Source organism: Poeciliopsis prolifica, unplaced genomic scaffold, assembly GCF_027474105.1.
Source record: "Poeciliopsis prolifica strain line A6 unplaced genomic scaffold, Auburn_PproV2 SCAFFOLD028, whole genome shotgun sequence".
In the NCBI taxonomy this organism is placed as follows: domain Eukaryota; kingdom Metazoa; phylum Chordata; class Actinopteri; order Cyprinodontiformes; family Poeciliidae; genus Poeciliopsis; species Poeciliopsis prolifica.
Genome location: NW_026562403.1, coordinates 5,448,544 through 5,460,978, shown reverse-complemented (window position 1 = coordinate 5,460,978; position 12,435 = coordinate 5,448,544). Strand labels below are relative to the sequence as shown.

Below are 12,435 nucleotides of genomic sequence, written 5' to 3'. Positions count from 1 at the left end.
TCTAAATAATTTTCCTGAAATGAAGTGTCTTCACTGGATTTGGAAATGTTGGCAGCTTTTTAAAGAGCTCATAATTAGGATACTATCTTCAGATTGTGTTTTTGTAGAATCAAGCTGCCCTGGTAAATGTAAGCATCCAAATTCTCCTATGCCTGAAATGGCACTAAAAACATGCAACAAAACAAAAGTACTGGTAAATATGGTAGCTGAGGGTTTACAATATTTACTGGATTCAAATTCGAGCAGCAGCTTGTTTGAGTGTCCAAAAACAAAAACAAAAAAGCAACCAACCTCAAAAGACACATGTTTACATTTACTCATAGATCTTATGAGTTCATCAAATTTTCAGCGTATATAACCAACCAGAAATGTGAACATTAAAATATGATGGACCATACACAAGCAGAGTGCTGCAGATGTACAGAGACAACTGTAATCCCAACATCAAAACATGGTGGTGGCAACATCACAATGTGGAAATGCTTGTGTTCAGCAGGGACAAGGTTTCAGCTAATGGAAAGATTGATAACAGGAAAATCAGACTCTCCTGGAATAAATCCTGTTTGAACAACTACCCAATGAAATGCTATGGGATTCTAATCAGAAGTTAATTATGGTTGGAAAAATCCTTATAGTGCTGGCTATAATCTGCTAATTTTTATGTTTGATTTGATTCTAGGTTTATCTGTTTAGTTTTGAGGAAAACTTTGCCTTCAAACCCCAGCTGCACAGAGAGAAAATTGTACCACTGAGCAAAGGGAATAGAAGAATCTCTCACCATGTTTGCATTCCTGGGCATCCATTTTCAGCCAAAGGTAACCAGAGTTCATTGAGTAACAAGCAGCACAAACACACACTAAACTCTAACCCCCGAGGTGTTGTAAGTTGTCAAACAGATCTCCAGAGAGACACACAACAACCACACTATGAGGAAAAAATACACACAACAAAACAATCCAGCTGAGGATTGGCACAGCAGCTCTCCAACAAAAACAAAAGCAAACCTGGAATTGAAAAGGACACCAGGAATCCATCTATCGTAGGCCAAGAGACGAGGAGGAATCAAGTTACACAGAACAGTAATACAGTCCCTGATGTGAAAGTAAAGGTATAGAAAAAAGTCGGGCTGAATGTATCCAGTCGTTGTCTGAAGGGGACGTGGTCTGATTCCAGGGCAGCAGCCAGTAGGAAATGATTCGAGTATGTTCTGAGAATGTGGATAATAAAATCAGCCTTTAATCAGCAAAGCATGACAGCTATAAGTTTGTTGGCCAGTTAGCAAGTTAGTTAAACATTTCCTTTCACAAGACAATAATGATCTCCCTTCTAACAATATTTGGCAGTACAAATGAATTTGTCAAAATGAGAGATATAAAAGTTTATAAAATATATTTTGCTGATGCACCACTGATGTTGTTCTGGTCTGGTGAAGAAAGGGCCGAGTCAAAAAGTGATTCGATTTACTGGACTACTTACCCTCCACGCCTCATTTACGGTCATGAGATTCTGGTTGATACAGATTTTATTTATTTATTTATTTATAAGTTTGACCTCGTTATTTAGATTTTGACTGATCACAGTTTTCATTCTAAGGAGCATAGACTTAAGGAAAAAAACTTGTGATGATGTCTGATCTGTTGACCACTGACCAAAGCCGTATATTGAAGCAGCTGACTGATCGATTGAGTGGAGCATTGCCTGCAGCGATTTGGTTGTTGCTTTGGTCAGGAAAGAGCTGAGTAAGCCAGATCTGTACGGACAGCGACTGTATGGAAAGTTTTCCACGTGACGCTCAAAGAGAAATCTTTAAAAATCAGAGGATATGTTTTCTTCTAGACCTTATGACGAGTGAACCTCACCAAAAACAGCTAGATAACCAAAACATTTGCAGTCGACAAATGTTCAGTAAACAATGTTTGTCAGTTGCAGCTTTGCTGTTCAGTAAGAGATACACAATGCTGTATGCTCGGCATCACAGTCAGGGTTCAGAGAGTAAAATTATATATTAAGCATAGATCATTTTAGCTCTGCTAGGTATATGGAAAGCACAGGAGAATCCAGAAACAATGTGGGAATTCTGTGGCTAAGTTAAAATATTCACTAACCTTTGTGTCAAACAGATTTTCTCTTATATCCCCAGAGTAAAGACCTGTTGTCCTTGTAATTGTTGCTTTTTGGCATGTTACACATGAAACTGATCAGCTGTACAGTAGGCAGTCATTATGCATGTAAAGAACTAGATAATCATAAGCTAACAAGCTAAGAAAATATCAAATTAGGTGTTTTTGATTTATATTACTTTAAATGAATTTTATTTTGGCTCCATTCTATAAAAATGATGAGTTCTTCCTTTCAAAAGCAAAATGTTGTGTACAAAAAGTATATTTGTGCTTACAGACCTTCACCTTCAAGACGACTCCTGTTTCCACAGAAATAAACTGTGGTTGAAAGTATCGACTACCTGCTCCTCTGAAAAAGATGTCACTACATAAAACCTTTTAGAATTATGTCAGAAATATCATTTCTGCAATGTCCTCTCAGTTCACTTAGTCGGATCTCTGCAGCATCGACAAAATGACAAGCACCACCAGACAAGCATATATAGTGAAGAGGAAGGCCATTTAAAATCAGTAAACATCAACAATATATCACTTGGTACAAATATTTTATATTAGATTTAATATAAACTTTGAATACCTCAGTAGCCTGTTTATGGTGTCATTTTATTTATACTAAAGCCGTTCTTTCACATTTCCAAGTCCTTTCTTCACACCAGCAGATGGACGGGTTCTCACACCAACGTCGATGTCAAGAGACAAGGACAGGAGCCTATTACCGCACTTGTCATGCCTCAAGGTTACATTACCTCCCCCTGCCCACAAAGCTCAACACCCCCAAGAACGCTCAAAAGAAACACATAACCAAGCCTGTTTCTAATCCATCAGCTGAAGGTAACCTGGATCTTTATGAATAAAATTAAGAAACATGTAAAACAGTAGAGCTGCAACTAAACAGCCTTCATCGAGACTTGAGAGATAATTTCAAGTCAAAGACGGTGAACATCCAGGGATGTACGTCAAAGCCAAACCGCTAAGTGCTTTGTGGACTTCTAAAAGGGATGTAAAGGTTTTTCTATCATGAAACACAAGATCCAGAGGCACATTTTCAAACTCAATTATATGTCATATTTTCATATTCTGTGCTACACACGACTGACAAGTGGCTAGAATATTTGAGTTGACAAAAATAGAAACAAGTCTCCATATGACTAGAAGAATAAATTAGGTTCATTTAGTTTAGCTTTAATTTTTAAGTCTGTTGCAATTTGAATATTGTAAAAACATTTTCATAACAGCAATGTAAATGCTGCATCTTTTAATGGTTTTAATCTATTAATAGTTAAACCTGAGTAAAGTTTAAACACTATTAATGAAAATACCTGTGCTGTCCTGCTTCCTGCAGCAAACATCACATAAAAGCAACCAATAATTCTGAAACTGAACATGTATTAGAAGCTTTGATCGTTCCTTGTTGCCCTCCTGTACTTTTAGTAAAAACAAATTCTGAATATGGGTGAGTAATAAGGAAAAAAGCAGCAGAATAGGTAGCAGGAGCATGTAATTAGGTGAAGAGCAGTCTGGTATCTCACTGTCAGGTTTTGTTTCTTTGCTGGTCCCAGAGGACAGGCTGTCTGATCAGCGGAGTCAGGCTTCCAGCTGACAGCACATCACAGTGTTGGCAGAAAGATGAAGACAACGAGCACATACATAGGCACATGGGAGAGACTGGCTTTAAAACTGTACGTAAAGTCCAAACTACCCCTAATTTAAGGAGAGACAACTATACTGTCTTGCCATTTTCCACAGATTCTAATGTTTGCTGTAGTTACAACTCAGTTTTTGCAAAAGAAAACAGCTCAAATATTGTGACATGTGACATATGTGAGCATATGTCACATGGACATTAGAATTGCTCTGAGTATCTTGGATCTCTTTAGAGAACTAATTTTGCACTTTCCATACACTGTACAAAGTGGTGGGCAGAGTCTCCCACTATATGGAGCAACATGAGAAATGAAGGTTCCTAAAGTGTTTTTAAATTAACTGCTCTTAGCCATTAAGTGCTGGCACCAATTTTTCAGCTTCCAATGTTCCAACATTCAGTAAATTTTTTCAGACTTACTTTTTATCCCATTTGGTAGATTGACTCCCTCCAGATAGTAAATTGGACGCTTTAAAACTATTCCTTTTGGTAAACAAATTTTACTTGACAACTAATAAAATACAAAAAAAAAAAAAAAAATACTACCTTTATTATAATTCTGAACTGCTACTTTTTGCATTTCCAAAAACAGTCCTGTAGTGACTGATGAGATTTATCATGAATCTATTTATTTATAGTTTTACATCCAAACCAAAAGTTCTTGAGGCAGTCAGTGACATGTACCTGATTTTCATAGCTCGACATTTTCTTTAAACTGTTTCAGCAGCACTTCCTTGAAAAGGGAGTTTTTAATCTCAAAGGGTTTTTATACTGGTAAAATAAAGGTTGAAAAAAATAAATAATATGATCTTTTCAGAAATTCTGGTCCACACGGGCTGAGGTAGCCGGATTAGACTATAAACTCTACAAACACTTGGCGATCACCGGTCCTCCTGAGTCACAGCTACTGATTAATACAGACTTTATAACCAACAATACATGTAACAAACCTGCATTTAGACTCTGACAGATTGAAAACATCCAAATACCACACAGACACATTCAAGTTGTTCATCCAGATTTAGCCCACAAATAGATTTGAATTAATGCAAAAACAGACATTTCACAAGGATTTCTATCAAAGACCATTTAGAGCGCAGACAGCAAAGAGAGGAAGGATAATAGAGTACGTATAAAGAAAGGGTAAAAATTAGAAGAATGTTTGACGCAGTAGAGGATGAAAAGGGAGAGGATGAACAGAGATGCTTCCCAGGAGATGGAAGTTTAATCCTGTGCCTGTAATTGCTAACTGACTCCATAACTCCCCAGAGATACATCACAAGGAGACAAACCGAGGAGACATCAGGTTTAACCCAGTAATTTGGCTCTCAACTCTCCACAAGCAAATGAGAAACAGCACATTGCAACTTATCACTGTCCCCAAAGTTTTAGCCAAGCAGCTCTGGCAGTGCTTCTAACCCAACACACACACACACAGAAAGAACCGAACAAAAGTGAAGATTAACACCCCGCTGCAGCCACGAAGCAGTGAGTTTTAATTCAGCAGCATGTGCTGTGATAGACAAAAAGAGAGAACACTCTGACTCATGGGTCTTTTATACTCCGCTATGCTGAATTTATTTCAAAAACTTTCAGCTGGGTCAAACCTTGAGAGCACATAGCTTTGGTTTACTGCAGTGCTTGTACTGAAGGTTGAGGTCATCGATTGCTCCAAACCCTAACTACTGAGTGAACTCCCCCACATATGTTGAAAGCAACACCAGAACTACAGCAATAAAAATGCTATTTACTCTGGAAATAGGGACAGGCAAAACTAAACACCTTTCTTCAGCATCTGAATCACAAAATGACAATAAACTCAAGGTTCAGAACATTGCTCGTGACAATCCAAAATCAATTGTGATGGATTGTCACCTTTTATGTCATGTTCCCCATTTTTTTTACTCCATGAAATAATGTCATAAAAATGCAAGAACACATTTTCAAAGATCAATAAACCTTACATTCTAATGAACATTTAACACTGCAAGTGGAAGACACTCTAAATACCTGACATAAATAAACAGAACAGCATTAAACAACAAATAAAGTGAATTATGAAGTCTTTGTAAATAGGTTGAGACCAATACACCAGACTGAAAACTTTGTTTTTCAATCTTTGGTGGAAAGAGAGAGAGAAAAGAGAGACAATTAATACAATTGGAAATTTCCTAGCTTGTTTTAAAATATCATGCTATTAATTGATTTACACATCACATCAACAGTAGAAGTATAAAATATTATTTCAGCTCACAATATTGTCATATAAAAGGCAGTTTTTATAGTTCTAAATGTCTTTACCTACGTCTGATTTCTGAGCATTTTAAACACTACAAATTATTAATGTAAACCATAAGGTGTTGTGTTGGTAAGATCTTTAGGGTGTTCTACAGCTACAGTTTGATAATCAAACACTGAAAGGTTTTCAATATTTAAAGTTGCTGCTGTTTGTCACAGCAGCATTAATTAACCAAGAAATCCGGGAAGTGACACTTATAGATAGCAAGGACTTTTAATAACTCTCAAACATCAAGTGAACACTTGTTTTAAGCTTTCTGGCTTTGTTTCAGCTGCTCTTGAAGGTTAGATCTGCACATATATCAGATGTTTTAGCAATAAATTATGGATCTTTGTAGCTCCTCCAAAGCTATTGTGTGCCACCAGACTGGTTCTCTGATTATTTATTTTCTTACAGCACTGAGTGGGAGGTTTTTCTCTGAATAATGTTGTATGAGTTTTGGTGGGTTAATAGTTGTGTCATATACCTACAGATCAAACGGCTCAACAGTCCTGGTGAAAGAAAACACTGCAATTTGTTGGAACATTTGGTTCCCCAAATACTGTGAGTTATAAATACTGTCTCTAACATAAAGTTCAAATATTTGCACTAAACTCTGCAAATATAATTTTCCTTCTAACACTTCTAACAGTTTCCGCCAAAAAAGGAACAACCAAGTAAGTAGACAGTGAGTCTGAGGATTGAGATCCATTACTTTGGTCCAAGCAAGTAATGGTTAAGAGTCATGGAAGAAAAAATTGTTGATTGCACACATTTCAAAGGTTGTCCAAAGGTAGCAATGTACAGAACAGCACCAAAAGAACATCAAACACAAACCAAAAGAACATCAAACACAAAGGAAGAATGTTCTTTTCCCACCATGGGTGCGAAAAGAACATTCTGATACTGATTTGTCGTAGAATCCTGTTTCCTTAGGTAAACAAGGATTACCTAAGGATTACCTGAAGTATTATTTCTTGTAAATGAATGGAGGCAAAAAACACTTTATAATTATCAAACATCCCACAATAGGATATAGAGAACAGGTTCTAGGACCCTGAAATATAAGGCTATCCCGCTGCTTACGGTTTCTGATTGCGTAATGAAGTTTACGTTGGGAAAAAGTGCACACAGATGAACACTGCAAACACAACACATCGGCCTGTCACACTCCAGCTCATCCATACGCAGATGTAAGTTGGAGCAAAAGAAAGGAAGTGAGCAGAAATGAGCATGAGTGAGAGAAACGTGAGGGAAGACGAGAAAGAACATGCAGTGCAGAGCGAAAGAGAAGGCAGGCTGCTCTTTTCACAGAGTGAGCCACTGCATTGTTAGAGGATGCTGCAGAAAAGTCAGCATCCATGGTTAACAGGGAGCTGGAGAAGTGAGAGACTGCTATAAGAGAAAGAAAGAGATACCAGGAAGAAACCTGTCTTCAGACACATGGAGATGATTGTGACAGCTCCAGAGCTGCACCATTAGCTACAAACCTAGAGCTGTCACCATACTGACCCCGGTTGAGTTTACTCAGACAGCCCGAGTTGCAGAGGGAGCGGATCGCCCTGGGCTCCCAGCAGCTCCGGCCCTTCATCCCACTCTCTGCAGGCCTGATCCAACTCCACGCTCCCTGAGATGCGACGCTGCCCTTGTGCCACTACGTAATCATAGCGAGGGGAGGGCTGAGGCACTGACTTTCCTTTCCCCAGCGTTACAGCATGCACACAAATAAACCCGCACTCAATCACATACAACGATGTGGGGCCAGTCGCATGCACTCTTTCAGTCTTAGGTCCAAAACTGCATTCCCTGCCCACTAGAATCAGACGCACACAATCTGCATACGCTCAATCACAAAGCTCGGCACGTTTACAATTCCCCTTCACATGCTTTTCTGAGTGCAGTGCAGCTTGATGGGGAAGGGAGGGTGGAGAGGAGGGAGAGGAGCTGAGAGGAGATAGGACTCGGCAGCTAGCAATCATCTTTGACCAAAACTGGAACACGTTTCCTTCTCTCTGTCACCTCTGTGTTCTTCACAGAACTACTCAACAGTCTTAGGAAAGGGAAATGACAAGGGAGGAGTAACAAATATGCTGGTTAAACTAGTGAGCTGCTTGTAGAGCAGCTGTAAATGAGGAAAAGATGGAATCCGAATAGGGATGGAGGAAGGTCAAACTAAACAAACCTCTATAAAATGTCTCTTTGTGTTACTGACCGATGTGCTACTGCAGTGTCACTATGTTTGATTGTGTTTTTAATGCTGATCATCAGCCACTGATGGCTCAACAAGACATTCAAACAGCTGCAATACAGACTGCAATGCCTTCAATTTCAGAGTGGATGAAGGTTGTTGCCCCAAATCAGAGCTGAATTACAAATCCCACTGTGCTCTACACCAAGGTCACCTCAGTCAACTGCTGCACATTTAGCTGAGGGTTGCAGAAAATACACATCAATTCTGAGCACGATTCATCAGTTTCTTCGTATGGACTGAGCATGCCTTTCACCCATTTGTACATTAGTTTAAAACCCATTTATGGTGATTTCCATTATTATTTTGCAAGACCGATCTCTTATCTTCATGATTAACCACACTGTATTTAGTTTACATGGGATATGTTGATGTATCCCATGTAAACTATCCACAGATCATATGCCTTTCAATGGATCTCTTAAGATTTTTATCTTATTTTGTGAGTCTCGGCATCTCCCCAGATATGTGTCACTTCCTTTTTCAAGCTTTGCAGTCAAATGGGCTGATGAAAACTTAAATACTTCATATTTGTTTTTGTCATCTCAACAAATTCCTCAACCTATTGTGATAAAATCTAAAATAATATAGCATATTCCCAGTATAAATGGGTACACCCAATTTTAAAATGCAGAAATTTCATGCTAATTTTGCATATTGGTGCATGTTAAATGAGTCTGATTAAGTTCTGTTACAGAAATTAGATGTTATATATTAAATTCAGATTTATAAACACAAATCAAACAACCATAAAAATTGTTATTTTATCTTGAGAACAGTATTTTTATTTATTTAATTATTATTTTTACAATATTTGTTGCCTCAGAAGGTTTTATAAAATTTAAATGTCACAACTTTCTTCACACAACAAAAATGCAACTGTCTGACTTTGTCACAAAAAAACTTGCTGTTATAAGTTTGTTAAAAATTCTGCAGCAGTTTCTGAAAACAGCAAGAACAAGAGCTGTCCGGGGGTGAGGGTGAGGAGACAGAGGGGCTTTTTCTAAAAAGCACTGAAGCACAAAAAAATCTTAAAGGGTTTCTTCTTTAAGGGTTTTGCATCTTTGAACTTTAAACATGGGAAATGGGCATCTTGTGTGATCTATGAAGAAGTTATCAAGAAGATAAAATTGTCCCTACAGTGAAACATAGAGGAGGCTTGGCTTTGATCTTACTGTACTTTGCTGCATCTGCCTCAGGGAGTCTTGTATCATTATGGTGTGGTAAAATCTCAAGATGATAAAGGAATTCTGTAGAGAAATGTGCTGCCTGGTGTCAGAAAGGTTGGTCTTAGTTGCAGGTACTGGGTTTTACAAAAGGATAACAACCCAAAACACACAACTAAAAAGCACCCAAGAATGTCTAGCAGCAAAACTTTGAACTATTCTGAACTGACCTGAAATGAGCCCTGATCTAAATCCTGCTGAACGTCTGTGGAAGGAGCTGAAACATGGCTTCCGGAGAGAGCGCCCTTCAAACCTGACACAACTGGAGCAGTTTGTGCATGAGGACTGGGTCACAACACCTGTGGACAGGTTCAGAAGTCTTATTGACAATTACAAAATGTTTAATTGCATTGATTACCTCTAAAATTGAGCAACAAGAAAATATTAAGTTACAGGTATCATCATTTTTGTCCAGGCTTGTTCCATTAGTTTTTTATAAATGATTTGTTGAACCACAGTTCAAAAGCACTTTCAGTAAATTTGTATTTATTTTTTACCTTTGTCATCTTTAGGTTATTTCAATGACCATTGTGAACATTTAAGTCATTAGCAGAGGAGAACCAACAATTGTATCCATGTGTGCATGTGACATAGTCTCAGTGAAAATGATTGTAATAAAAGTAAAGCTGTAATAGCTTAAAGTGCTTTTGTAACCAAGTCTTATTTTGATAAGACATCTTATTGGGAGAAAAGGACCTGTAGGAACTCTGATTACAATTTAGCCCTTGATGAAATCATTATGCCAGCTCTTTTTTTTTCTTTTCATGCAAATTAAATCATGTAAGAGCTGAGGCTTTATTAATGATGCAAAAATGAATTTTGCTTCATATAAAGTTGAAGTTTGTGAAAGCCAAACCACCAGAAAGACAGTAAGAAGAAGAGAGTATATTTAAAGAGTACAACAGACTTATTATACCAATTACTGCATTAAGGAGGGAACCGAAACACACAGAGGCCAGACAGTCTGAAGGCACAGAGCTCATTAAAGCAGTGAGATGGTCTGAGAGCAGAAATTAGAGAAAGAAACCTTTCCCGATTACATTTCAGGGTTCACATTTTAAACTTGACAACATTTAAATCATTAGGCCATGTTACCTTCAGCTCCAGTAGCCATTTAAATGTAGCTAATCTACATAAAAGGACCCAGATACTTTGCTGTCTCACCTCCTCTGAAGAAACACAAGCTCAAATTTATATAAAACTCAAAATATCTTTGAAATATAAATAAAATACAAGCCCACGCTCATGTTCACCACACATCCTGTGGTAATAATAACCTGCTTTATCAAAAGAATTACACACAACTCCAAGCATTCAGACCGATCCAGCGGCAGCCTGCACTGGCCAAGAGGTTTTAGTAATCTTTAAGTGGAATTTGATATGAATGAAACCTCACAGCAGGAACAACAGCAGACTTTTGATACACAGGGGAAATTTATCCAGCTCAATGAGCATATAGTGAGAAATGAGTGTGAAAAACAATGAGGAATATTCACGAGTTCTATAAGTATCTATTTTTTGCCTCTAAATTACATAATGAAGCAGCTAGACAAAAATAAATTATTTTTTCCCATTTTCTATTATTCTATCTGCATCTTTGTCGTAAGTAAATATTACTGTTTAATTGCTGATTTTGCATTTTTCTTTTGGTGTAATGTAACAGCAAATTATTTGTGGAAAATTTGTAGATTCTCAAACTTTTTTGCAGAGTGCATTTAAAAGTATTTAAAAGAAAACAAAGAACTAAAATTTTCCTGCTTTTGTCAGCCCAGGACAATTATTATTTATTCACAAAAATGGTCAAATAATGTCAACCAGAACAATGTTCTGAGCTACATTTCCTTTAAACAAAGCATTTTCTAAAATCAAAAAGCAACAACACTGATATTTAGAGCTTTAACACGACCCAAAGGCTTTTCAAAGCACTTGAGTTCACCGGGAAGACTAAAAAGAGAGAAAAATAAAGTAACTAATAACTGAGGCTCCTTTGTTCTTGCTGATCAACTCACACAATGTTTAAATTTTATTTTAATGATCTACCAAATCAGCAGTCTCCATTTCTAAACTTTGCATCCTGCTGATAAAGCAGAGAAGCATTGGGGAGAAAGAGAAAAGAAAAAATGTGCCTGCGTGCGTGCGTGTGTGTTTGCAGGGACACAATGGTGGCTTAATAATGAGCACAGGTTCTATGCAGCATGTAGAGCTCACAGTGTAAACACTTGACCCGCAGGGAGTAATAAACCTTGTAACAGTGAAGGACAGCACAACAAAACATGCATGACTGCAACATAGTCTGAACAAAGCTCTCCTTATGTTTACTGATGTAGCTTTTATCATTCACATAATCTGTTCTTTATTTATTTTACCATCTCTTTAAAGGCGTTATTCACCATATCTATTTTAATCAACTTGACAAAGGTTCATCAGGGCAACAAAGCAGAATAAAGCAACAGTCTGGATCAATTGTAACTCAACTTCTAAAGGAGAAAATGAACCAAATATTGTAATCTACACCAGAACTTCTAAATGTTGCAAGAATAAATCATTTATCTATTCCACATACACAACAACTTTTGTAACACAGTGAAACAATATCTTCACTCCCAACGCAGATGGCAACACTGAAGTCAGAAAACAAAACTGAAACAATAAAAATAAAGTTCACAGAAATGCATGTGGCAGAAGTAATCATTGCTTCTCATTAAATATTTGCAGCATAACAGAAACAAGAAAACACCAAGAAACTGACTGAAATGTTGGGAAAGCTGTCTTGGGATATTAGGCTATTGGAGAAGAGATGGCTTTCTTTCCAGACAGCAGGTTCCTTGGGGAGGGGATATTTACAGAAGAGCCCTTTCAACACGCACATTAAGGAACAGTTATTTATCTGACACTGCTTGGAAATAGAAAAGCCCAGGAAG

General features: G+C 37.5%; 1 protein-coding gene across 2 annotated transcripts in view; it reads right to left on the bottom strand.

Moving 5' to 3' along the window:
- osbp2b (oxysterol binding protein 2b) overlaps positions 1 to 12,435 on the bottom strand; it is a 43,321-nt gene that overhangs the window by 16,620 nt on the left and 14,266 nt on the right. The window contains exon 3 of one of the 2 annotated variants that reach the window (XM_055049028.1): positions 9,685 to 9,813. The exons of the other annotated variant lie outside the window; for it this stretch is intronic. Coding sequence (XP_054905003.1) covers positions 9,685 to 9,813 — 129 coding nt within the window. The remainder of the gene's footprint in view (positions 1 to 9,684; positions 9,814 to 12,435) is intronic. 2 annotated transcript variants of the gene reach the window in all.